Here is a 26,432-nt window from a genome sequence, read left to right as displayed (position 1 = left end):
CCTTCTCGTCTCAGGGTATATCGCGCCAAAGAGATAACACAGATGCAGAGCACACTCTAAGTGCAACTGTTAAAAAAAAAAAAGAAGAAAATGCACGAGCAAAATGTTCACTAATACGACTCTCCAAGCCGCTTAGGCCTTGTTCGGCCGCGCCATCTCCATGTCAACGGCCTGCCGGTCGTTACGGGCAAACTTGCCCGGCATGCCCAGCTTCGTCTCCGTCGCCCACCGCCGCACCCACAGAGCACCCTGGACCACGGCAAACACCACAAGGCACCCAATAGCGATGCCAAACACATACGCTGCGATGAGACCCGAACCACCCTTCTGCGCCGGGTCCAGGAAGCTGTATACATAGAAGCCTTTGGTGGCCCGCGTAATGTAGGCCAGCGCCAGGTACAGCGCCAGCAGAGCGATCAGGCCGACCACGTGGAGCCATGGCTGCGGCGCCGTGCGTGCAAACACCACTTCAAAGAGCGCAAACCCCGAGTTCATGGCGTGCTGCGACACATTGCGCCAGGCGTCAAACGGCAGCGGGAACCAGGCGCCCGCGTACAGCTTGCCCCAGTAGACGGCGGTCACGATAAACGGGAATACGGCAATGGTCGAGTAGAGCAGGCCATGGGCCTGTTGCAGCACACGAGGAAACCGGTCGAGCAGCGCCGAGCCGGTGCGCGCATAGGTCGCTGTGTGGACGGCGGCGACGGCAAAGTAAAACGCCAGGCCCCAGTAGGTGAGCACGGTAAAGTACGAGAACTCGTCGCCGGCTGCCGCGCAACCGCCGAGGCCGACATGGCGACACTCCCAGGCGATGACGAAGAGAAGGGTGACGAAAATGTAGAGGCTGAAGAGGCCGCGCAGGACGGCGAGAACGGCCGGCGGGAGCAGCCACGAGGTCACGAAGCGATGGGAGGGGTCCCAGGGCTCATCGGTCGATGCAAACGGATTGCGCAACATGTTGTCTGCGTGCGGTCGAGATAAAGTTGATAGGAGAGGATGGGAGAGGGATGAGCGAGAGACTGAGAGGAAGGACAGAGACAGGCGACTTTTGCCGAAACAGGCAGTCGCGCTGATTCATTGACGAAATTGTCGAGGAAGGAGTGACAAACAAGAGCTCGATGGAAGTCGACAACAAGAAAGACAAAAAGTGTGGAGGGCACGACCAGGGAGCGGCGAACCGTAGAAAAAGACAACCAGATACACAGTGTCCCGTGTCGCGCGTCGTGTTGTTAATGTTCTGTGCGTTTTTAACGCCCCGGCCGAACGTCGTATTTTGAGAATACGAAGGCCGATCGAGCACGTGTTGTGCAACGGAAAAAAGGCGCGTCGAACAGGAGTAATAATGATCGACATACGTCGAAGTATAAAAAATTCGGCACGAGGACGAACCACAGTGTTACTTATGTCATCACCATTGATTTGTATCACTATCAAATTGCGAGTCAGTTGGTGGCCGCATGAACTGATATAAGCAACGGCATCAGTCGAGTACCAGCCAGGATGGTCTGACTCGGAAAAGCACACACAAGAAGCTAGCCATGGCCATTTCATATACGGAGTACGAGGCATCGTTTTCCCCATGACCACACACAATTTGGCACCTTTTGTTGCATATTCGTTATCGCCACTCTACGAGAGGACTTCCTTCTTGATTCGGCCATGTGTCTCGGCACGCACCGCCCTCCTGCCATGAGTGCACCAAGAGATGGTGCAGGGATTACACGCTATGCAATGCTCGTCATTCTTCAATACGAACCGAGGGAGCGTTCAATGGTAAATAAGGGCTCTTACTTCGGAGAGACAAACATCAGGACAGAACCTACATTTATACAGGCTGGCTCACGCATGCCTCTTGAGCGAGGGCGGTCGGCTGTAAATCCAAACCGATCTTTTCTGGCAGGTATGCAGTCATCCTTATCGTGCCATAAAGCGAGAGGCGTTGTTTTCATTTGGTCTTTTATGTCACTTGGACCACATGCAGAGTGGCGGCGAGAGCGGCGTTATGTGGCAGCCTGGTTTGCTGGTTCTTGGTTTCAGCAGTTTGATCGTCTTCATCGTCTTGTGGTGGAGACCTCTGCGTCTTGGGACAAAGCGGACCAATGACCGGGACCCCATCATCCATTATTGACTGGCATGACTCTGGCACCCCGTTGGTCGACCCGGTTCTGGCGTTTGAATAGGCGTGTGCTCAACGATTAGGAGGACGTCCATTTGTGGTGGTGGCGTGTGGTTATGGTGATGGCGGAAATAGGCCAGGCTCGCTCATGACCTTGGCGAGGATGCCATCATCAGATCAAAAGAACGACCTTCATAAATGTCCAGGCAGTTTTGAGACGATTTCATGACAAAGTTTCATAATGGCCAGGGCTAGTTCAGCCCTGGCAGTAGAAAGCGCTTAATTCGACGCCGCTAACAAAAGATGAGACGAAAGCGCCAAACAGAATCAAACAGGCCACCGAGAGCGAGAAAGATTGAAATAAGAAAACAAAACAAAAATGCAATAAATGAGTTGTGAAGTCGTTGCAATGCAGGAAATGCGTAGGACGCCCAGTGGCCCCTTCCCTTCCGTCGTTGTGTGTTTAGCCCTGGTTTCAAAAACGCCACATCCACACACGCCTTCGCTCTTCGCTTGGAGCTTGGAACCTTAAAGTCGACCCTGTACGAATGTACTCTTAAGAAGGCGCAGAAAAACCACATATTCCCAGAAATCTGATATTCTCAGAAACTCGAGCCGGGTTCACACGCTGGCCTCCTGTCCTCCAGTGCGGAAGGCGCCTCCCACCGAATCTGCTTCCTTCCTCTTCGTGACCTCGCCTCGCCCTTTCCCTGTCAGTGGACGGGTGCCCGGTCGTAGTTTCCGTCTGTAACCCATCTGCGATGGACAGTGGACAGTGCCTTCCCAGCATCCGCACTTCCGCCCCCTTTGTCATCTCGCAGTCAACTTTTCCGACATTTCGCTCCATATTTTACACATTTACACATTTACACATCAACAGACCCCAACTTCACCTGACTCTATCCCAACCCTCCCCCGTCTTCTCCATGGACGCATCAGAGGCGGTGCACCCATCATTTATGCCGTGGCTCGTTTTTGTTTATTTTCAACCCCTGCTTGTCGTCTCTTGACCTGTCTGTCCATTAGTCTCCACCGGTGAAAATCATAAGAGAAGATCTTGGAAATCCTAAGAGGCTTGGTTGCTCTCCCTCTCGCAGCTCCCTCTCCCCTCACGTCGACATCGCTTATCACTCAGACAATCCTCTGTCTCTGGACCCTCCCCACTTCCCCCCAGGTCCCTGCGATTTATGCATGCTTGACATCTGCGGCGATCGTGGCGCCCTGCAGGACGACATGGGGTTTTGTTAGAGAGAAAGAGGCCATCGTCCCAGAAACCAGGGTCCGCTTTGGCGGCAAAGGCCGGACCACCCCCTGCCCCAAGAGCCGCACCCACGAGACACGATGACGGTGGTTGCGGCCCCTGCCAGACACCTGGCCCCATCAGCCATCAATACTGTCTCTGTCGTCATGGAGGCTCTTCACAGTGTCTCCATCAGCAAGACCCTTGGGTGGTCTGGCCTCGTCTACGGAGCACGATGCCAAGCCTGAGTAGTGGGTTTCTTTGTGGTCTCGTCTCAACTTCTTGCAAGACTGCTGGTGGAAAAAGAAGGGTGCATCTCGCTTGGCTGGCGACTGACGAGAGCGCGACAGCCCTTGTGACACGATGCCCCTGGGCATGGCCCCTGGCATTCCATATGCACTCTTCTTGTCTCCACTGACTCTGCCTCGAGGCATGATGGCGAGGACGGCCCTGCCCCTGGGCCTTTCGTCCCATTCTGTGAGCTATTCACTCTGTTTCTCACGATGCTGCTATTCCACCCCTCGACGGTATATAATGCAGGCTTGCCTCGCCCTCAACATGCCGTTCTTTCGTCTCTTTTCCTCACCAACCGACATTTACTTCCGGGTTTGACTTCTGGCTTTGCTACCTTCGTTCTTTTTTTTTTTTTCTCCATTCTTTCGTTGCAGTTCTGTGAACTCGCCCATTCGTTTTTTCTGATTCAAATACGCTCCTTGCTATAAACGGTCATCTGCACACCACTTTCACTACCTGTTCTGAGAACATTTTTGATTTTTGACTCGTTCTGTCACCACCTTTGCAAACAGACTTTTACTTTGGCCTTTGAAAAAAAAGAACGCTTTATCATTTGTTTTGTATACCATCATCCGTTGGCCCTTTCCAACCTCATAAACACCACCTAGCTTCAAAATGATGTCTCGCTTCGTGCCGGCTCTGATCTTTGCTTCGGCTGTCCAGGCCCGCTTCGGCCAGGAAGAAGGCAACGGTGCTATTGCTGCCATTGGCGCCCTCACTGATCTTGGCCAACCCGGCCAGGCCGCCACTCTGGCCGGTTCCTCCATCCAGTTCCTTCTGGCCGCCGCCAACCCCTGCGGCAAGCTGACCCAGGCTGATCTCATCCTGTCTGAGCTCGGCACCAGCGATGCCGCTGTGGCTGCTGCCCGTGGCCTTGTTGCCGCTGAGCAGAACTTTAACCCCTTCGTCGTCAGCGTTCCCTCCATCTGCTCTGACCCGACACTCCCCGTCAGCCCTGAGCTGCGCGGTGTCATTCCCCTGATCGACCCTGCTGTTGGCGGCTCCAACTTGGAGAACGCCAACGCCGCAAAGTCCAAGTCCACGCCCTTTGACGCTACCGGTCTCAGTGTTGCCCAGGTCGTGGTCGCCCAAGGCTTTTCCAACTTCACAGCCGTTTCTGCTGATGGTACTAAGGCGGACGCCTCTAGCCTTGGCACCTCGGTCTCCGGCAGTGCTGCCAATGCTGCCGGCAGCTCGTCTGCTTCTGCTGTTGCTGCTGTTGCCTCGTCGGCCAAAAACTGCGGCGGCGTTGCCACTACGTTCATTACCGTGACTGCTGGCGCTGCCGCCGCTGCCACGACTGCTGTGTCCTCCACCGGCGCTGAGACCTCTGGCACCAGTCCCTCCACTGGCTTCGGTGCGGTCTCCGACCCCGTGAAGGGCACGTTTGACGGCTTCGTCGCGTCCACCGTGGCGGGCCTTGACTTTGGTCTCTGCGTGCCAACCATGAAGTTCGAGGCTGGCCTGAACGGCCGCTCGACGAGCGAAAGTACTTTCCAGGCCATCGACCCGCTTGTCAACGCTGGCCAGCAGGAGGCCCTGAACCCCCAGATCATCATGAACCGCATCCACGACCAGCTGACCAACGTTTGCGGTGCCAATCAGGCCGCCAAGGACGCCGCAGCTTCCGCCCTGGCCCAGGTGGTCGCCACCGGCAAACGCGACGTCACTACTGCCGAGACGTGGAACACTCTGCTGGGTTTCGGCGGCACCAACACCAACCCCGACAACGCTCCCCAGACTGGCCTTGTCGGCCACGCATAAGTGACCGGCTTCTAGATGCGTGTGAAACAATTCACATTCTCAGAGTATACATAAAGGAGGGAAGGATTTCCTATGAAGTCCGTAAAAATGCAAGGACAATTTGGTCTTCCTTCATGAGTTGTATTCTATTTCAAATTTAGCACTACCAGAGATATACGAACACGATGTTACGGTTGCATACTACAGAGATCAAATCGCAGGCGAATGGATGTGTCGAGGCGTACAACTAAGACGCACAGATGTGTAAAAGAACTGTAGAATTTATAAGAAACTATCTATCAAAGCACGCGTAAAAGAAACACAGGTCAATCTGGCATTCTATTGTGCAACCTCCAAAACCAGCCTCTCACCGCTGAGTCCGCTCTGGATTTCGTTCAGCGCGGCCTTCAGACCGCCCAGGCCACCAGGAATAACGCGGGCAGACGCCGGCACAATGGTTCCGTCAGCCAGCCAGCTCGCCAGGTTGCCCGAGACAAACAGCCACTCCGCAATGTCCTTGCGGTTGGACCAGGTGCTGCCAATGTTGACGAACTGGGAGGTGATGCCTTCCTTCCACTTGTGCTCGGGTGCAAAGTTGACGTAGGCAAGATCGGGCACTGCGGTCGAGGACGTCGCGGCAGCTGACTTCAGCAGGAGGTTCTCGAGATGCGGGAGGGTCTTTGAGGGATCGGTGGCGGTATCGGCGGCGTACGAAATCGTGCGCTGGCCCGCGGCTGCCAGAAGCTTCTCGACCGTCGCTTCCGGGTCGCTGTAATCGACGGTGACCTCGGCGCCAAACTTCTGCAGCTTCTCGTGGTGGCGCGGGCTGGCAACTGCGAAGACAGCGAAGCCCAGCTTATGGGCCAGCTGGACCGTCAGCGAACCAACGCTCGAGGCGCCGCCCCAGACAACCAGGATGGGCTTCGACCCAGCGGCCGGAAGGGGCTTCGTCTGCTCCTTGGCGCCCGGGAGGGAAAACTTGAGGCCGTCAAAGAGAATATGGCTCGCCGTCAGCGCAATCGTGGACACCGTTGACCCCTGCAAAAGCGTCAGGTTCTCGGGCAGCTTCGCCGTGGTAAGCGTGGGCACCGCAACAAAATTCTGGTAGGCCTCGTGGTCATCGTCACCGGTGGCGATCCCGTCGGCGGCGGCGATGACACGGTCGCCGACCTTGTATGTGCTGGCCGCGTTGGCGCCAGCGCTCACAACCGTGCCCGTGACGTCGCTGCCGACAACCTTGGGAGTGGTCGGCACCTGGAAGCCGTACAACTGGCGAATGCGGTCAACTCCATTGACGGCCGCGAAGTTGGTGCGAATGAGGACGTCATCAGGGCCCGGCACAGGCACGGGGCGCGTTGTGAGCTCGAAATCCTTTCCGATAGCCGGCAGAATGACGGCGTTGTTTGTTTGGTCAGCCATTGTGAGAATAGGGTGTGATTGGTAGTGGTTGTGGATAATATTTGTAGAGTGTCAACCCGGAGCTGAGAAAACGATTGAGGATGCTGGTGAAAAAGGAGAGATCTCCAGACCCAAAAATCCTGAGAGCCATCCAGCGACTTTAAATACAGCCATTGACTCTCGTGTCAACATCCCCAACTCTGCATATCCGGATTCCGGATTTCCATTGACGACTTACTCCGAGCCGTTGGTGAACAGCCAATTGACTAACCACATCCTCGTTCCTCTGGGCTCTGGCCCAATTGCCTTCTCTCTCTCTTTCTTTCATTCTTTTTTTTCTTTATTTTTTTTGGAAGCTTCGAGGGTCCGAAACAGAAAGAGGGGCTAAATTGGCCGAACACATGTCACTGCGGTTTCGTTGGAGAGGTTGAGGCTACCAAAGTCGTAGTAGTTGGTAGCAAAGGACGAATGTGGATGACAAAGGTCGAGGTTGGTGTGGTATTAAGCCCGAGAACCCATGCAAGCAGGAGTTAATAGCGGGCGTCGTCGTGATTGGCTGCTTTAAAGTCCGCTTCAGCGTAAATGAAGTGACTCCACCAGCGAACCCCATAATTACCCCCGAATCCAGAATGAACAGTGGCAGCCGGCCAAGTTGGCCGGCGCTTGCCCGAGAACGATGATCAGTCGAAACAAGATTTGTCAGAAAGCTACAGTGGCCGCATTGCTGATGGCACACTAAGGCTCAAAGGCGTGTTCTGCTGCAGCTGCGGTCACCATCATACCCAGGCTGTCCACGCCCGCGTGCCAGTAAGCCAGGAGATCGTCCTCGTAGAGTGCTTTGTTGCTCGGTAAGCCAAAACTTCCCTCGTCGGCGACCGCTCGGTCGATGGCCCGGCTGAGATCACCAACAGTAGTCAGCTTGAACCTGGGCCCGTTGCTGATTGGGTTGCTGTGCATGGCACTCTGGAAAAGGATGTGCTTCTCAAACCGGTGGTTGTCGTATTCGCGTTCCCATGCCGATTGGCTGTCTGCCTCCCAGAGGCGACGGCTGCTTGGTAACGGGAACTTCTCTGGTTGTGAAAGCTTATAGGTGTGGGACCGCGAGTTGACCGCGAGGGACATAAGCCAACAAATGGTGACGATGCGTCGGCGCGTCTCATCAAAGATCCAGTTTTCCCACTTGGGCCTCTCAGTGCGGATCAGGTCGCTGTCCTCGTAGTGAGCGGGGGTGAACGGCCCATGCCAAAGCTCATGAAAGCGGTCCGAGAGTTTCTGGTTTCGAGAGCATGTACGTTAGAAACCCTATCTCGTTGTGGCAGGAACGAGGGCAATGAAAACGAAAAAGGGATACTTACACCCATTGTGTCCAAGAGAGACATGTCTGAGCAAAAGTATTCGCGGCCATAGACAATTAAGCGCATCGTGGTGTAAATGGCCAGCGCCTGGATCGAAACAAATATCTCGCCGAACGACAGCGATCGCAACTAACAAAAAAATGCCATTAGATACCGCAGCGACCAAAGGAGTTCGGAAACGGACACTCACTCTATTCACAATGTTTTGGTGCTCTTTGTCGATCGATCGCCACAAAAACTCGTCGGAATGCGCGCTTCTTGTAACAAATGCATGGGAAATACCGACACATGCAGCCATGATCGGGAGTGGAGTAAACAGCGCCATTTGGGGTGAGGACGTCGATACGGAGCCGTCAGGCGCGTCGAGGACACCACTCCGGCCATATACAGAAGAAGAAAGCAAAGCTGACGATGACGATGAAGATGACGACATTCCATCTGTCACTTCAGACGAGAAGGGTTTCTCCACTTCCACACTATCGTAGTGCAACCCGCACCCAACGCGATGGATGAACGGCGGCATGTTTCCGGGTCTCGTCATCATGTGCGGGAACGTGCGAACCATGGAAACGATGAGGCGGCGAAGATCTGCAGATATGGGCGATGGCGAGGACCGCTCCGATACTTCCAAGATGGGGTTCGGGGGCGCTGCATACGGCAAGTGCAGCGACAAGGGCGAAGGCATATTCACCCCGGACACAGACGACGGTGGCACCATAGGAAACCCCAACGATGGGGACGCAACGCCGTCGGTTCCAAAGCTGCCGAAGCCATTGAGCCCAAACATGTTCATCGCCTGAGGAAGCAGAAAACTAGGCATGTTTCCATTACCGGTACCAAGACTCGGCGAGGTCAGCCTTCCCGTGGCTGCTTCTGCAACGGACAGTGTCACGGGAAGAGCGGCTGAAACTGCAGTGGACATTGCGACCGTCACTTCGGTCGTTGATTGACCGTCCTTCCCCTCTTCTTGTCCAGAAGACGGTCTGCCTGACGGTCTATGGAGGGTCATGTCGTCGCTGGCGGCCGGGCTGTTGGAGTTTGAGCCAGCAGCCGTATCGGAACTGGAGCTGGAAGCGGACGTCACCAAGGCCCCAGCACCGGCACCGCTTGAGGTTTGCTGGGCATCGCACTCTGCCGCTCGAGCCGGCTTGGGGGCCTTGGCAGCTGTTGAATCGCTCGCAGCATCTGCCACATGCCACGGCTTGTCGTAGACGCACTCTTTGTGCTTGCTTGTACACCGGCTGCAAGGCCACTGCGCGTCGCATTTGCTCTTGGTCGCCCTGCAGTGCCGACACGCCCGCGGCCGTGTTGTCCGCTTGGTGGCGGCCCGTCGCCGGCAGTACTGCACATGGCGGGTAAACGATGATTCTGGAAGCCGTCAGCATGTTGGGACTGGACAAAGGTCACGTCGGCCTTGGTTATACCCACCTTGCGTGGATGGTTTACCACAAACCGGGCAGAAATACAGGCTGGGCGCCATGTTGGTAGCAAGGACCGTGTCTGAATCCATTTCCGACGCCATTGTCAATGAGAGTTGAATGAAGTGCGGAATGAAATCGTAGGACAAAACGATACCCAACCTCGCGCGTGAGAAGATAGTTGCACGGAGTGAGGTCGCGTAAGAATCAGGAGGAGACCAGCCGGTGGTCGGCGGACGATGTAACTGCTTTGTCATACAAATTTCCGAATAGGGAAATCATCTGCCATCATCTTGTTGTTGGGACGCACCTTCTTGCCCTGGCTCCTCATTGGACTGCGCAGTGGATCCGAATATCACGTGATTTTACTCTCCGTACATCCGTGAGACCAAGGTTTGCTGTCCATCGTATGGAAGAAAACAGCAACGACGTGTGTCGTAGACATGAATGGTGCTTTTTCAGTGCGAGATCCGATGCAGAAAGCCCGCGATCCACGGTGTCCATGCAAGTGACATCGAAATAGGGCTGAGCAAGGTCCAGTAGACTGGGAAACACGCGCTGTTTACTGCCAAGTGCGTGCCCTTCATTTGCTTGCGTGCAATGCTCAGACCGGCAAAAGCAAACCCACTGTGGACATATTTTTAGTATATGGATATTTTGCGGGCTCCGACTTACATGCGGGTGATCCTCAAGTCCCAGCTGGCCTCGCCTACATAGACGCTCTCTACATGCTTGCATATGTATTTGGACAACGAGCTGCTCTTGCCGATTTCAGCTGGAGTGTCAAATGCGCACTTTGACTTCAAGTCGCGCGGTCGTGCTTTCCTCACGGTAAGGTGATGCTAAAACGTTGCATGGCTCCTTCCTGTCTACCCTTTCACTGTCCCTTCCTGTTTCTCATGTATGCCCTTTCTCTGTTTACTCCCCTTTTTCTCATGGCATCCAATTCTTTGTACCACACTTGACTCCTTTCTTCCTTGTCTCGTCCATCTCCGTCCTTGATCGAACCATTCTACTCCGTACTTCTCTGTCGTCTCTCCCGTCCACCCCGCATTCAGATGCTACGCTTGCGCCGAATGACACTCCGCATTCAAAACCTCTAGAAAACAAGGCGGGCTCAGGAATGGAGCCTCGGAACCCCAAGATTTGCGCCTGTTAGTGGCAAAACAGAACCTGAAGTTTGCAGACTGCCATTTGAAAACGGCAAAAGCGAGCCTCGGCATTACCTTCAATCGAGACCGAGCAAAGGAGAACCAAAATTGGAGGCCAAAAAGGTCTGCTCGGCCTCGCCTACGAGCAAGAGGTGATGTACGAATACCATGCTTGGTATCAATGGGTCTTTTGGGGCATTGGCCTTGGTCGTTGCCACAATCCTTGGCTTAGTCACTTGCCATATGAACCTCTTGTTTGTCCGCGAGTAAAGTAGTGCTTTGTACTCAGCTACTAACAACAGAACAAGAGAATCAATCAATCAACGCCGTCACAAGCCGAGGCACGACATCAATTATCCTAGGTTTTTGAATTCGAATACGCAGAGCCAACAGTATCAGTGCTACCTCGTTGCCAACTTTGTTGAGCGGAGTTGGCAACGGCCCAGTGTACGACAATACCCAATTGTGCTTTATATAAAGCGTCGCGTCTCAGAGACAGTAACGGGGAAAATTGGCCGAAGAGTAAGATTTGTGGTCTACCGTCGCGCGGAAAGAAACTCGCAGAATTGCCCTCCCTGAAAAAGGTCGCTGAGAGTCGTCGTCCAGCGGTTTTTGCTTCCGCTGATATTATCTTACCATATTCGCAATCGCTAAAATTAACCCTGACACAGTCTCACGGCACCAACCCCAGCTCCAGCGCAGCCGATCGCCAAGCCGCACCGAGACTGACCTATTGCGTTCGCAGGCCGTTTACCATATATACGCAGCCCGACCTACGCCAGAGCCCAGTGTGCTTTTGCTCACGGCATCGAAACTTGTTAACGTCCCTCCTCCTGAAAAAAACAAAAACAAAAAACCATTTCTTTCTATACGTACTCTTTTTGACATCGCAAGCCGTTGACCCCAGTGAAACTCGGAGCTTTAAACGCTCTTCAGCCGATCCTCGCTCAGTTAACTTCCACTGTTGCGTGCTCTTCCTTCGAACACAATCCTCCCTCCTCGAGCAAAGTCTGGCACGCAGGCCCTACTCTTTCACGATGTCATACACCACGGGACCTTCCCCCCTCTATGTGGTTCAGAAACCACCATACTCCATCGATGTGCCGGGTGCGCAGCCGGTCCCTGGCGAGACAATCCCCCGCCGTCATCCCAAGGCCCGTGACGGCCTGGTTGAACGCCCAGCTCCCGACGTCGACAACGTCTTCTCTCTCATCCGCCGCTCGGTCAACAAGTACACAAATGAAACCGCAGTTGGCAGCCGCAGTTTCATCCATATCCACAAGGAGGTCAAGAAGGTTCCCAAGGTTGTCGATGGCGAGGTGCGCCAAGTCGACAAGGAGTGGTCGTTTTTTGAGCTCTCCGACTACTCTTACCAGACCTACGGTGATTACTTCCAGCAGCTCCTAAAAGCAGGTAGTGGCCTGCGCCGTCTTGGCCTCGATCGTCAGGACAAGCTGCATATCTTCGCCTCCACCAGTCTCCAATGGATGACGCTAGCGCACGGTTGTGCTTCGCAGTCGTTGGCCATCGTGACTGCGTATGACTCGCTGGGAGAGTCGGGCGTGCAGCACTCGCTGACTCAGACGGGTGCTGTCGCAATGTTCGTTGACCCCCATCTTCTCGACACGGCATCTGGCCCCATCGAAGCGGCTTCCGGCACTGTCCGCTACGTTATCTACAACAATCTCAGCCACCGGCCTGTGCACCCTGACCAGATCGATAACTTTCGTCGGAAGCACCCCAACGTGCGCGTTTTGAGCTTTGACGATCTTATCGAACTCGGCACCGATGCGGACGGCAAGCCCGCCTTGGCTCCAGATGTCCCATCGCCCGATGATCCATTTTGCATCATGTACACGTCGGGCAGTACAGGCCTTCCCAAGGGTGTGCCTGTGACCCATGCTGGTCTTGTGGCGGCCGTTTCTGGCCTCTACTCGGTCGTCGAAGAATTTGTTTCTCATCGGGACCGTGTGCTAGCGTACCTACCGCTGGCGCATATCTTCGAGTTGGTGTTGGAGAACCTGGTCTTCTTTATTGGCGGCACGCTGGGCTACGGCTCTGCACTCACGCTTACAGACACATCCATGAAGACGGGCTGCTTAGGTGACCTGCGGGCCTTCCGCCCCACGATCTTGGTGGGCGTGCCACAGGTATGGGAGACGGTTCGCAAGGGCGTAGCCGCGGGCGTCGATAACGCGAGCATTATTGCCAAGTCCTTGTTCTGGGGCCATCTGACCTTAAAGAAGGTTCTTATGCAGCGTGGTCTGCTCTTTGGACCCGTTGCATCCGCTGTCGAAAAAATTGACAACGTCGTCTTTGGACGCGTGCGCACATCTACTGGTGGCAACCTGCGGTTCATTGTCAATGGTGCAAGCGGAATCTCCAGAGATACCAGACAATTCCTATCGCTGGTTGTCGGCCCCATGATGGACGGTTACGGCCTCACGGAGACCTGTGGCAACGGCGCTCTTGGCTCGCCGCTGCAATGGACCGAGACCCCCACTGGTGGTAACATCTCGTCCGCCATCGAGGTCAAACTCGTGGGTCAGCCTGAGCTGGGCTACAACGCCAACCCCACCCCGGACAGCGGCGAGGACCCGCACGGTGAGGTGTGGATTCGCGGCAAGGCCGTTGCGTCCGAGTACTACAACAACCCGGCGGAGACGGCCAAGGCCATCACGGCGGACGGCTGGTTCCGCACGGGCGACATTGGTGCTTTCGACCGCCACGGTCATCTCCGCATTGTCGACCGCCTCAAGAATCTGATCAAGATGCAGGGCGGCGAATACATTGCGCTTGAGAAGCTCGAAGCCATCTACCGCGGCGCGACGGCCGTGCAGAACGTTATGATCTACGGCGATTCAGAGCACTCGCGGCCTGTGGCCGTTATTAGCGTGAATGAGAAGGGCCTCGAGGCGCTGGCCAAGAAGAACGGCATTACGGTCGGCGGGGGCGGGAGCGCGATGGCGCTGCACCACAACCCCAAGGTGCGCGACCTGGTGCTTAAGGAGCTGCTGAGCGTGGGCAAGGTGGCCGGTCTGTCGCCGATCGAGACGGTGCAGGGCGTCGCACTGGTCGACGAAGAGTGGACGCCTGCCAGCGGCTTGGTCACTGCTACGCAAAAGGTGAACCGGCGCAAGATCACGGAGACGTACAAGGACGAGATCAACAAGGCCTTTGCTGGCAAGTAGGGGGGCAAAGAAAAATGTCGGCAGAGACTTGCTGCTGCATTTCAATTGGGGATTGTATTTTGATTATTATGGGCCTTACTACGTCTTTTTCCTTCTTCTGTCCTTCCTCGTCTTTGAATTTTTCTTTGCGCGATCAACTCGCCGATCACTTCGGTCAAACGTCCAGGGTTCGTCTTTTGCCAATGAGTTTTCAGCATTTTGTAAGGTGGCTTTAGAGACGAGCTGCATGTTCGTCGACAGATGACCACTCGGCTCTACAATATAGTATTACAAGTACAAATCCGAGGGCGACAAAGACCCAAGACAAGACACACGAGAGACAACATGCGAAAAAAGGTATGAAAGCCCAAGTTAAATCAAATGTTTAAAAGCAAAGACACTCGCTTCATTTCGCTCATGGTATCGTGAGGGATGCAACATATATGTGAACAAGGTAGAACAGAAGAAGGCAAGAAAGAAGAAGAGAAACAGGAAAACCGGTAAAGGTCGACAAGTGAAAACTACACCACGCATCATATGCTCGACTATACCCGCCTCTTGTAGAACACCATGTAGGCGCTTGCGCCACCGCTCTGGTTGTCCCGGTAGAGGCGCCGTGCCATGTCGCGGCTGTCGTTGCTGCCGATAATGACGGGCTCGATGCGCGCATCGTCAAAGTGGTGCCACTGGTTTGCGTCGGCCGCGCCCTCGTCCTTGATGAACGAGCGGTAGTGGCCTGACTTGAGAGTACCGCTGTGCACGATGACGGCGTAGCAGTCGTAGATAAAGGGCGCGCAGAACTGCTGTTCGGTGCGGCTGGGGCCGTCCACGAAAATGCCGTCGGCCGCCTGGTCTTCGGGCGCCGTGATGCCCTGCATGGTGTATGGCGTCATGTCGAGGCCGTTGATGGGGAAGACCACGGCCGTGTTGTTCTTGCGGAAGCCGTAGTGCTCGTTGCCCTGGAAGCGGCGGAAGGAGACGCACAGGATGTCGGGGAGGCGCACAAGACGTACGCGCTTCTCGGTCGTGTCGATGCGCCGGCATTGGTCGCACTTGTACTCGTCCAACAAATCGGCGCTGCAGTACTGGGCCAGCAGGTCGGCCATGGTGGTGGCGGTGGACGCGGCATTGGGTGGGATGGGTAGGTGGATGGCGTCAAAATGCTCGTACGTCAGCGACGGGTGGCCACAGGCGCGGCAGCGGCGGTCGGTGACCTCGACACCGCGCCAGTACTTGTCGACCAGGCTGTCGTTGTACTTGCGGTACTCGTTCCAGTACAGCAGCGCGTTGCCCAGCGCCGTACTGCGCGGGCCGAGTGGAGGCTGCTGCACCTCGCCTGTGTGGTCACGCAGCCGGTTCGTTTCGTCGTGCAGGTTCTCAAGCAGGAACGAGATGAACTCTTGTGCGTCCTGCTGGTAGGGCCCGCCGAAGATCATGCTTCGGTCGGTCTTGATGCTGCCGTCGAAATCGCGCGAGTGTATGTGGTAGCAGTAATCCTAAATGGTCAGTACTCGTTGAGCAGGAAGAGATACCGCACGACGGATAGCAAAAGCACAAGGAGGCACATACCATCAGTGTCTTGGCTTTCATGGCCTCAAACTTGCCGTACTGCATCCAGTGGAACGAGTTGGCGAGAATCTTGGCCAGCAACTGCGGGTGGCTAATCTTCTCATCGGCCTTCATAGGCACCTTCCAGTTGCTCAGCCACTCGCTCGTTGTGAGCTCCTCGGCAAAGGGCCCCGACGCAAACATGGACTGGAACGAGCTGTTTCCATAGCACCAGTTGCCCGGGTTGTAGAGGCCGACCTTTTGCCGCCGGATGCGGCCGCCCCCCGTCACACCAGCCTTGGCCAGTTTTGTGCGCATGTAGTGGTCCTCATCGTCTGCTTCTGCCACATCGTTATGTGTCTGCCGGGGTACTGTGGGTGGCGGGCGCGTAGGTGGCGCAGGGAGGGTAGAGTAGAGCGTTGCAGCTGCGGCGGCTGCAGCCGCCGGGGACGACTGGACCGGGGCACCCTTGTACTCGAGATTGGATCCGACGGTGGCACGCGACGATGGACGGTCTTGCAGCGGCGTGATGGTAAACGACTTGTCGGTGGCGGTGGGTGCGTGGAAGCCGATCTCGCTGTCATCTTGTGTTGTGGCTGGCGGCGTCGTCATCGACTCCTGGATGGCCGACACCGGAGGGAACCGCCGCAGAAAGTCATCGGTGGTCCGAACAAGGCCTGCCGACTTGTCCATGCTCTTCAGACTCTCCTCCCAGCGCTTGGCCTCATCCGCGTCTTGGATCGGCTTGGCCATGTACTTGGACTGCGGCCGCGTGAACGTATTCTGTCTGGGCCGCTGGGCTGCCCTCGCCGCCCGGAGTGCGGCTGCACGGCTAACTACACCTGCTGTCTCGGCTGAGGTCGAAGACGTCTGCAGCGAGTTCGGCCCCAGTAGTGAGATCCAGGCCTCGATGCCGCCCTTGAGTAGTTTCGGCTGGCCGCTGCTGTCGCTGTCAGATTGGTAGTCGTAGTAGGCCAGAGCGTCGAAGAACCCCGAGACGGCGCGGTCGACTTCCGACGACGGCTTGCCATTGCGGACGATGGCCTCCGAGTAGTTGTCGTAGAAGACGATTAGATCGGCGTCGCTGCGCCGGTCGAATTGCCGCTTCTCTGAGACAGGGGCCAGTACCATGCTGTCGGCGATCTGGCTGGCGGAGATGTCCTCGCGCTGCAGCACGTCGGATTCGACGCATATTGTGGCCTGCGACATGATGTGGCCCTCGTCAAACTCTTCGCGGCTGCGAATGTCGACGAGAAGCAGCTGGACGTCCTTAGCACCAGCCTGGATCAGTTTGAGCAGGTCCTCCGCGTCGATCGTGTCGCCGTCGGGGATGGCAATACGGGGCCGTCTCGGCGGCGCAGAGTCGAGGCTTGGCCGGGAGGACTGGCGCGAGTGGGTGTAGGGAGACGAGAAGTAGTCCTCTGCGGTCGATGCACCTGCTTTGCCCGTACCCACACCCGTCGCACCCGGGCCTGTTCCTGAGAACGAGGATAAGGAGTTCGTCCTGCTGTACAGGCCGTTACGGGGCGTGGTGGTTCCTCTCGGAGTCGTGTTGGGCATTGGGATCGGCTGGCTGGACACGCTGCCACGGGCCGGGCTGTAGATGGCTTCTGGGAGCTTCGGCAAGTCGGGCAGTGCGTGCACCAAGGTCGGATTGTTGGATTGGTTCATGGTCGAAGGTATGGGCTCAAAGCCTTTCAAGGGGAGCTGGAAGTTCTGGAACTGGTTGTAGATGTTTTGTTGGTTTTGGGTCGGGGTCGGAGTCTGCGTCTGTGTCTGCATCTGCGTCTGTAGTTGGGGTAGGGACTGGGACTGAGGTAGCGATTGGAGCGAGGACTGGCTTTGCGAGGGAGACGGGGTCGGAGATTGCTGCTTCTGCATGATCTGGAGATGGTGAAAGCTCGGATGGTTGATCGGCTGTGTGCGTATCCGGGGATCTTGCACGGGCTCTTTGGTCGGGGAGCTGGCCGTCCGCAGATTGGCAAACCGCTCGGCCAATTCTTGGGCCGTCTTGCCGCCTCCATTGGCACTCGCAGCAGCCGGCGGGGCCGACTTGTTGATTACGTTGCCGTGGAGAGCTTGCGGCTTCGGGTGGACCGCGGGTTTCGTCTTGGTCGCCGTTACCGGCACTGCCGGGGAAGGTCCGCTCGGCCGTGGCGGCACCGGCCCGTCGCCATTGAGTAGTCCGAGCGAGCCAGTCGCGCGGTGCCCGTTGGTGACACGGCCATGTCCGTTGACCTGCTCATTCTGCCGCGTCTGGGATGCTGCTTTAGCTGCAGACTTTGGCTGGACACCCGACCGCACATTGTCCTCCTTCACCTTGGCCTTGATCTCCTCGTATGCGGCACTGCTGGCACTGATGCGGGCCATGAGAGCATTGTAGCGCGTGCGAGCGCCCTTTTGGTCGGTCATGACAGACATCCAGGCGCTGTTGCTCGGTAGCACTTCGAGAAGGGCGATGCTGGCCAATATGTACTCCTTGAGGGCCAGGTCCAGACGGCCAAAGTCCTTCATGAAGTCGGCCTGCTTAATACATGACTCGGCGTATCCCAGCACCGTCTCGACGGGCGTCAGTGAGTCGACGCCCAGCGTGGCATGCTTGATGTCGTCAAAGTGCATGTAATTGTGGACCTTTCCCGTCGACGGCCCATTGGCGCCGGTGCCATTCGCAGCCGCCGGGCCAGGCCTGTAGCTGTCCGTCATGGCGGTCGGAGCAGAGGTTTTCAGGGCCAGTAACGCGTGTTGTTTGTGTCGGTATCGGTGATGGTGGTTCGTCGCTGCACCACCGTCGCCGAGACAGACGAGGTGGTGAGTGCCGTGATCCGGGACCCTCCCTCGTTTCGCTGCCGGGGACTGGTGCGGTGGAGTATGCGCGGTTGGAGGCGTGGGGGGGATGCCAGAGCCGTCTCACGACAGGTACATTTCGTGTCCAAAGCAACCCAATGGCAGGGAAGTCAACGAGTCGACGGATGGAAGGGTCAGGTTAGGAGGCTCGCATGCCCTCGGCAAAGTTGGCCTGTGATGGTGTGACGCAGCGGTTGCGCAAGTACGGAGTATGAGTATGCGTAAAATATCCCTTATAGACTGCTGCGATCTTGAAGCACATCGACGCAGGAGTGGGCAGTGTCAGATGTTCGATTGGGCGGTGGACGATCGATTGCGAGGCGTCAAAGAAAGAGGCTGTTTTGCCGGTGTTTATGAGTAGTGAAGCGCTGCTGACGACAGATGCAGATTTGAGAGAGATTCCATCTGAAGAAGGAACGAGCCACGGGCATCGGGCGTGCTAATGCGCGGTGCCACCCCAGAAATAGAAGGCGGGGGCAGTTTGGAGGGCAGTTTGAGAAGGAAGGAACGGTGCGCCACGCCACTCGCATTGGGCCATATTGTCAAATCGAACGGCCTGTGGATGCACCTAAGCGTTACTGGCGTGCACTGATGCGGGCCCTGTCACAGGGCACTCTACCATTACAGCGCCCGCCACCACGAAACAAGCCGCCAGGAACGCCACGGCGTCGTCATTCTAGCGGGTCAAACGCCCCCTCTCCAGCAAAGGCCCAGGCAGCGAGATTCGAGGGCCCAACCAAGCTCGAGCCAATCACAGAGCTCAGCTTACGGTGCTGGCAACGGCAGGCGCTACGGGAGGCCAAGTACTCAGCATCCACTCCGCAGGCAGACTCCAGAGCTGAGGAAGGCACGCTGCAGCACGGCGGAGGAAGGTGGCAAGCAACCAGCAACTGCCAATTTGGAATCTGCCATCACCAACACTCCGAACCTCACTCGACCCTTTTGCATCCTTCGCCTCCCGACACCATCCCATTGTTTTGTCCATCGAGCGAGCGGTTGCTGGCTTTCTCTCCATCGACAACATACGCTGCGTCCTCGGCTCGCATTTCGTGCACGTCTCACCAAACAGGTTGTCTGTCGCACGTAAGATACGCCAGCCACCTGGATCTGCGAATTGCTTCACTTTCTCTCGACCTCCATACTCTCCGACGCACATCCCCTGTGCACCGATCAGTGTTGCTGTCCCCTGACGCGCGGCATTCTTTGTTCCCGGCGTCACCATGATGTCCTGGTGGTCTTCCGGGGCCAACACAGCCCTGGATGAGCAGATCGAGAAGGCGACCAGCAGCAGCCTGTACGCCATTTCCACACGCTTCCCCTGTTTTTTCTTGTTGATTCTTGCATCCCATAGTATGGCTCTCCGGCACTGCCATTGAATTTCCAAGCACTGACCGCAGCCTTCCACAGCGAGGACATTGCCCTCAATCTCGAGATCTCCGACGTCATCCGGTCCAAGACAGTGCAGCCCAAGGAGGCCATGCGCTCGTTGAAGAAGCGCATCGACAACAAGAACCCGAACACGCAGCTCAGCTGTCTGAATGTATGACCGGACATCCCGGCCTGTCATGATTTGTATCCTCTTCTCCCGTTTATTCGCAGACTAACGAAAAACCCTCCTGCCTCGCAGCTCACAGACACCTGCGTGAAGAATGGCGGCACGCACTTCCTCACCGAAATCGCTTCCCGCGAGTTCATGGACAACCTGACATCGCTGCTCAACGCAGCCGGGCCCGCCGCTATCAACCAGGAGGTCCGCAACAAGATCCTCGAGCTCATCCAGTCCTGGGCGTCGGCCACCGAGGGCCGCCACGAACTCGGCTACATCGGCGAGGTCTACAGAAAACTGCAGCGCGAGGGCTTCCAGTTTCCGCCGCGCACGACTGTGGCCAGCAGCATGATTGATAGCAGCGCGCCGCCCGAGTGGGTCGACTCGGACGTCTGCATGCGATGCCGCACCGCCTTCACCTTTACGAACCGCAAGCACCACTGCCGCAACTGCGGCAACTGTTTCGACCAGCAGTGCTCGACCAAGTCGCTGCCACTCCCCCACCTCGGCATCTTGCAACCCGTGCGTGTCGACGATGGCTGCTACGCCAAACTGACGGACAAGACGGGCCCTGGTGGCAGCGGTGGCGGCGGCGGCGGTGCAGGCAACACGTCCGTTGGCTTTTCGTCGCACCTGCCGCCCAAGACACAGTCGGCGATGCAGCCGCGCGACGCACGGGTTGAGGACAGCTTTGACGAGGACCTGAAGCGGGCCCTGGCCATGAGCCTGGATGAGGTCCAGAGCCACTCGCGGACATTTAACAGCCAGCCGGCGGCTCCCAGCAGCAGCAGCTACAACAGCGCTTCGAAGACGTCCAACAGCAAGTCTACCTCTTCGGCATACGGAGCCGTGCCAAAAGCAACGACGGCCACCGTGTCTGCGTCCACGACAAACGCGCACCAACAGACAACCTCTGGTGGCTCTGCGGAGGAGGAAGACGAGGACTTGAAGGCCGCGATCGCGGCGTCCCTTGCTGACATGGAGGAGCAGAAGAAAAAGCATGCGGCGGCTTTCCGCCAACAGACCGAGAGCGGCAGCAACGGCAGCGCGTCGACATCCGCGCCTTTTGTGCTGCCGAAGAACGACTATGAGCTCACGCCCGTCGAAGCCGAAAACATCAACCTGTTCTCCACGCTCGTCGACCGCCTGCAGACGCAACCGCCTGGCACCATTCTTCGCGAACCCCAGATCCAGGAGCTCTACGATAGCATCGGCACGCTGCGACCCAAGCTCGCACGGACGTACGGCGAGACAATGAGCAAGCACGATACCCTCCTGGACCTACACGCGAAGCTGTCAACCGTCGTCCGCTACTACGACCGCATGCTCGAGGAGCGCCTCTCCAAGGCCTATAACCAGCACAGCCTCGGCGGCTACAATATTCCTGGCCCTCGGCAGCAGCAGCAACAACCACCATCCATGCCCTACCCGTCGCTCCAGTCCTCGGCACCACCGATGCGTGCTGGCGGTCCTGCCGAGAACTTTTACACTAGTGAAGCCGCTGCGATACCCGACTATGCACGACAGATGGCTCAGGCCGGTGGCTATGGCGGCCCGCAGCCCCTCCAACCGCAGTACAGCGGGTATGACAAGCACGGGTCGATCTCCGGGCCATCTGTTGCCAACCCATACCCTGGCCAACCGCAGAGATCCGATAGCTGGCGGAACTCAGTCGCACCCGGCCAAGTGCCCCAAGGGTACCCCCAGCAACAGCAACAGCCACCGCAACAGCAGGCCCAGGCACCACAAGGGTATCTCAGCAACGACCCATCGGCTCCCGGCGCACCGAGTGCACCACCCGATCCGCTTGCGTCGACTCCCTCTGCCGATCCGAACGCCTCGTACTACTTTAGCAACGCCAACGCCACACCTGGCCAGGTGCCCCCTCAGCAGCAACAGGCCCAGCCGTCCCAGCCTTCCCAGCCCACACCGCCCATACAGCCGCAGCAAACCGGCCCGGCCAGCGTACCGTCCGATCCTGCCGCAACATCGCCCTACCCGACTTTGCGACAGCCGTCCGCGTACCTGGCCTCCGTCCCCCAAACACCGGCCACCACTGCTTCGGTTCCTGTCCAGCAGCAGCAGGCCCCCACTCAACAGCAACAGCCACCTCGGCAGCAACAATCACCTCAGCAACAGCAGCAGCAGCAGCAGCACCAGGCACCGACCGCTCCGTACTGGTCTCACCCAGCTTCGCAGCACCAGCAGGTGCCGCAGCAGTTTACTTCCGGCCCGCCGCAACCTCTTCAACAGCAACCTCCTCAAGCCTCCTGGTCGCAGGTGCCTAACAATGGCTACAACAACTTTGGTGCGCAGGAGAGCTTCCCGTCGGCGCCGCAGCATGTGCCACAGCAGCCTGTGGTTGAGGAGGCTCTGATTGAGCTGTGAGGGGAGTGGCGTGGTAGAGTGCGACGTGTGATGGGGGCGAGTTGATGTTTACTTTGTTGGGGTTTTTACCTCTGTGCCTCTCTCTTGTTGTTACGTTTTCCTCACTATTCTTGTATCTGTCTTGCTTTTTTGTGCGATTTCTGTTTGTAATGGTAGTCGTTTCCAGTCTCTTTGATTTGCGTTCCGCTCTCTGTCTCTCTCTTTTTCTCTTTTGAGCTCATCCAACTTCTTTATACATACCCCAGTCCCAATACAATACATTTCATTGCTCAATATTTCAGTTCACGAAAGTTATCTCAATACGTTGAAATATTGCTCGAAAGTACCTTTTCGGATCCCTTCTTGGCCCGCCTTGGAGTCGGCCCTCGCCCCGGGTGTCGTTTCCACCGGAAAAAGTCACTGCAAATATAAATTCTCCTTCCGTGGATATAAGAGTGACGTATATATCCCGCACCTTAGATAGGAATCCCCATTGCGATAAAGTAGACATAAAGATTTAATTAGCAAGGCCTCTCCGCATCTTCAAGACCCACGGCTATGGAGGGCAAGGCTTGGACCATGGATGACTGTAGGCGACGGCCCCGAATCGACTTGTTGAACGACTGACTCGCAATATTCGGTTCGCTCCTTATTGACATCTACATTTTATGTGGCAGTCGTGGTCGTCAAATCTTGAGATATCGCCTTCGTTTTGAAGCCTGCAGTCTAATCTCGAATTTGTCACTTGTTCTCGAACCGCATTTGCAGAGATGCTGCGGTCCAGCTTGCCTCACCGGCCACTGGCCAGGCTGGCCTTTACCTTTACAGTTCTTGTTACACTCAACCTTTTCATTGCGCCCCATTCCGTCCATGCGCAGTTGCTGGGCCGTGTTGGACCAACGACATCGACAGCCGCCAAGCGCGCAGCCAAGGTTTGCAGCGTTCTCGACCACGGCGCCACTGCTAGCAAGTCGTCCGACATTGGTCCCGCACTCGTCGCGGCATTTGCTGCTTGCAAGACAGGCGGCACAATCTATGTACCGCCCGGTGAGTATGGCATGTCGACGTGGGTGAGCCTCAGTGGTGGCCAGGGCTGGGCACTGCAGCTGGACGGCATTATCTACCGAACGGGCACCGCCGGCGGCAACATGATCTATATCGAGAAGGGCAAGGACGTCGAGATTTATAGCAGCACGTCGCAGGGCGCCATCCAAGGCAACGGTTTCGAGTACCACAAGGACAACAAGAACGGCTGCCGGATCCTGCGCCTGGCGCACATGCAGGACTTTTCGGTCCACGATATTGCGCTCGTGGACTCGCCGCTATTCCACCTGTTTATGGACACGGTGACCGACGGAGAAATATACAACATGATCATTCGGGGCGGTAGCAAAGGTGGACTAGACGGCATCGACGTGTCCGGTTCCAACGTGTGGCTGCACGACATCGAGGTGTCGAACCGAGACGAGTGTGTGACAATCAAGGACCCGTCACAGCACATGCTCATTGAGAACATATACTGCAACTGGTCAGGCGGTGAGTCTGACGGTGATCTGCTGGTCAATACATCTTTTCTGTGGTAGCTAACAATGTCCAGGATGTGCCATGGGGAGTCTCGGCGGAAGCGCTATCGGTAAGACTATCCGCGTCACTTAGTGTAATATCCCAGTCGGGTAGATGATGACGATTAACACGTAACTCGAACCGTAGACATTCATGATATTCGCTTTGACAAAGTCTACTCAGCCAACTGCAACCAGATGTTCATGATCAAGTCCCACGGTGGCGGCGGCACCGTGCGAGACTGTTCGTTTAGCAATTTTGTCGGGCGTCACAACGCCTATACGCTCGACATCGATGCCAACTGGTCGCAGCTCAAGAAGGCAGCGGGCGACGGCGTTCTCTTCCGCGACCTCAACTTCACTGGCTGGCACGGTTCGTGCAGTGACGGAAATCGGCGTGCGCCTGTCAATATTGTGTGTCCGGATGCAAAGCCTTGCTTTGGAATCCGTGTGAGCGATTTTGCGGTGTGGACGGAAACAGGATCGCGCGAACTGTACAAATGCGCAAATGCATATGGCGAAGGCGCATGCCTGAAGGGAGGTGCAGCTGCAGGTGGAGGATCGCTGGATGGCTACGCTGTAACGACGATGACGGTGCCATCGGCACCGTCGGGCTGGAATGCGCCGACCATGGCAGCCGATCTCACGACTCTGGGCTTGTCTAGTAGTATTCCGATTCCGGCGGTGCCGACCAGCTTTTTTCCTGGTGAGACGCCGTACAGCAAGTTGATGGGCGGTGCTGCAGCATCTGCAGCAGCAGCAAAAGACCGGCAGTGATGCATTTTGTGGTTGGTTGGTCTTGTTTTTGTCAGTATTCTGTTGGTTGTCGTCTAGACAAAGAACATCCGGATTGGGCACTCTTGGTGCATCAACGAACACGGCCTCTTCTTTGTTAGCTCTTCAATACCGAATGCAGTAGTTTTTTATTGTAAATTATACATAGGAATAAATTTGATGTAAACGCATTTTTCACGTTTGTGATTGACCCAGATATCTTGTTGAAAACAAAAACAAAACAGTCAACGACATGAGTATCGCACATATTTGTTAGATTTTGAATTCCACCATTTGAACCAACTTACCAGTTATCGCCCTCACAATTCATAAAATGGGCAAAGAGCCGTCGTTTGATGTCGTCCTCGACGACCAGCTGGACTACACGTATGTGCCACAGGTCACGATTGCGACGCGGGCGGCCGCTGCCGAAGAGAGAGCGACTCTCCGGTTTCTCGAACGCTGGACCGAGAGAGGCGGTATCTCGCGGGACGGTGCCGACGATGAGGACGAAGACGACGACATTGGCGACCGCTTTCGCGATGACGGACGGTACCTCGCCAACGAAAACCGCGACATCACCCGGCTGCTTGACAATGTGCGCCGCATCCACGCCAATGACCCAAACGCGCCGGATCTGCCCACGGGCCACAAGATGGTGCTGCTGGACCGGGCACGGCGCGTGAAATTTGGGTACGTCAAGCCCCCGCCCCAGACGCTGGTAGGGGGTCTCGACGGCGGTGTCAACACTTGTGTGTACCAAAGAAGGCGAGTGCGGCCGGGCGAGGACGACGCGTTCTCTCTTCGTCGGGCCCCGGCCGCGAGAACATCGATCGCACCTCGCCACCGTGCCGACACAGGAACCGCATGCGTCGGCGTGCTTCCGGATACTATCATCACGGCCCGGGTGCCGCGGCCTGTCACGGGTCGTGGAAGCGGCGTAGCCAAGAGGGGCTCGACCACCAAGACCAACAAACGAAACGCACGTCTGCAGCGAGAGCTCGCCGAGTATTTGCTTCGACAGCCGGCGGCAAATACTGTTCAAGTGGCCGTGCGCGGCAAGTGATTAAGAAGGCCGACAGTTCAGAAGCAACCGGGCACTGTTTCAGGTGGTGCAGCCGATATCGAAGCATGGAATGCGGTGTCGTGCCGTTGTCGGATGACGGCATTTTGAGTACATGTTTGGAGGCCTGAAGTCGATTTTGAAATAGGGGGAGGCAAACAACAGAGTCCCAAGGCGTACCTGCCGACATAAACTATGGACATCATTTATTGAGGAAGGTGCAGATGTGTTTTGCAGGTGACACAAGTGAAAGTGCAAGTGGATGGCGCGAGATGGCGGACTGACCCAAAAAGGAAACTACGACTTACAGTATTAGTTTTGGCTGCGCTGCCCGTTCCTGAACGGTGGAATTTCCCGTTAAGTCTCTAGGCCTCGACCGGCCGCAAATAGTATGCTATTACGTGTTGTTTGCCATTCTGCTGCCAATTGGCAAGCTGCAATTGACTCACTTTTGCACGTGGGCGACCGTAACGACGCCGTGTCCGGAGGCAATTAGGCGGCTGTGCCTTTCGCGCATACATTCGCACCTTCCTGACCAGCCTGAGCGGTGTTTTACGGCCGTCGTTCGGAGGTGTCGGTCATTCCTACCCGAAAGGCGAATGCTCGCCCGCATTGGCTCTCGCTGTTTCCATTCTTGTTATTTTCTTATTTCCTTTCTTCCTTCCGGTTTGGTCTTCTGTCCCACGATCTCGAATTTCCTCCCAACTGCGACGCAATACCTCCCAAACCGCAACCACGACAATCTTCGTGACGCAGCCTCCGCTTCACCGTGACACCCACCTCAGCGTCCCCCGGACAAATTCTACACTACCCCACACGTCACCAGACTTCACCCGACGTTAC

The 26,432-nt window shown here is 56.4% G+C and overlaps 8 protein-coding genes across 8 annotated transcripts; 4 read left to right on the top strand and 4 right to left on the bottom strand.

Moving 5' to 3' along the window:
- Positions 1-132: 132 nt before the first annotated feature.
- Positions 133-957, bottom strand: SPBR_07740 (uncharacterized protein; the record flags this gene model as incomplete). The annotated part of the gene is made up of 1 exon (XM_040765994.1): positions 133-957. One exon carries the CDS (start codon positions 955-957, stop codon positions 133-135), a length of 825 nt encoding a protein of 274 aa, XP_040616435.1.
- Positions 958-4,241: 3,284 nt separating this feature from the next.
- SPBR_06640 (uncharacterized protein) lies at positions 4,242-6,812 on the bottom strand (the record flags this gene model as incomplete). The annotated part of the gene is made up of 2 exons (XM_040764896.1): positions 4,242-5,425; positions 5,765-6,812. The coding sequence occupies 2 exons, from the start codon at positions 6,810-6,812 to the stop codon at positions 4,242-4,244; spliced, it is 2,232 nt and encodes a 743-aa protein (XP_040616434.1).
- A 714-nt stretch (positions 6,813-7,526) lies between these two features.
- Positions 7,527-9,668, bottom strand: SPBR_06801 (uncharacterized protein; the record flags this gene model as incomplete). Its single annotated transcript, XM_040765057.1, has 4 exons — positions 7,527-8,063; positions 8,147-8,275; positions 8,337-9,514; positions 9,575-9,668. The coding sequence occupies 4 exons, from the start codon at positions 9,666-9,668 to the stop codon at positions 7,527-7,529; spliced, it is 1,938 nt and encodes a 645-aa protein (XP_040616433.1).
- Positions 9,669-11,752: 2,084 nt separating this feature from the next.
- Positions 11,753-13,906, top strand: SPBR_06790 (long-chain acyl-CoA synthetase; the record flags this gene model as incomplete). Its single annotated transcript, XM_040765046.1, has 1 exon — positions 11,753-13,906. The coding sequence occupies one exon, from the start codon at positions 11,753-11,755 to the stop codon at positions 13,904-13,906; it is 2,154 nt and encodes a 717-aa protein (XP_040616432.1).
- Positions 13,907-14,430: 524 nt separating this feature from the next.
- On the bottom strand, positions 14,431-18,136 carry SPBR_06433 (uncharacterized protein; the record flags this gene model as incomplete). Its single annotated transcript, XM_040764689.1, has 2 exons — positions 14,431-15,381; positions 15,455-18,136. 2 exons carry the CDS (start codon positions 18,134-18,136, stop codon positions 14,431-14,433), a joined length of 3,633 nt encoding a protein of 1,210 aa, XP_040616431.1.
- Positions 18,137-19,497: 1,361 nt separating this feature from the next.
- On the top strand, positions 19,498-22,211 carry SPBR_06600 (hepatocyte growth factor-regulated tyrosine kinase substrate; the record flags this gene model as incomplete). Its single annotated transcript, XM_040764856.1, has 3 exons — positions 19,498-19,571; positions 19,685-19,817; positions 19,905-22,211. The coding sequence occupies 3 exons, from the start codon at positions 19,498-19,500 to the stop codon at positions 22,209-22,211; spliced, it is 2,514 nt and encodes an 837-aa protein (XP_040616430.1).
- Positions 22,212-22,960: 749 nt separating this feature from the next.
- Positions 22,961-24,529, top strand: SPBR_07126 (extracellular rhamnogalacturonase; the record flags this gene model as incomplete). The annotated part of the gene is made up of 3 exons (XM_040765380.1): positions 22,961-23,726; positions 23,788-23,823; positions 23,901-24,529. The coding sequence occupies 3 exons, from the start codon at positions 22,961-22,963 to the stop codon at positions 24,527-24,529; spliced, it is 1,431 nt and encodes a 476-aa protein (XP_040616429.1).
- Positions 24,530-24,860: 331 nt separating this feature from the next.
- Positions 24,861-25,592, top strand: SPBR_07810 (uncharacterized protein; the record flags this gene model as incomplete). The annotated part of the gene is made up of 1 exon (XM_040766064.1): positions 24,861-25,592. The coding sequence occupies one exon, from the start codon at positions 24,861-24,863 to the stop codon at positions 25,590-25,592; it is 732 nt and encodes a 243-aa protein (XP_040616428.1).
- Between the last annotated feature and the right edge of the window lie 840 nt (positions 25,593-26,432).

This window comes from Sporothrix brasiliensis (genome assembly GCF_000820605.1).
Source record: "Sporothrix brasiliensis 5110 chromosome Unknown Cont20, whole genome shotgun sequence".
Classification (NCBI taxonomy): Eukaryota; Fungi; Ascomycota; class Sordariomycetes; order Ophiostomatales; family Ophiostomataceae; genus Sporothrix; species Sporothrix brasiliensis.
Note: the sequence above shows the minus strand (reverse complement) of the source record. Positions and strands in the feature narration are given on the sequence as shown.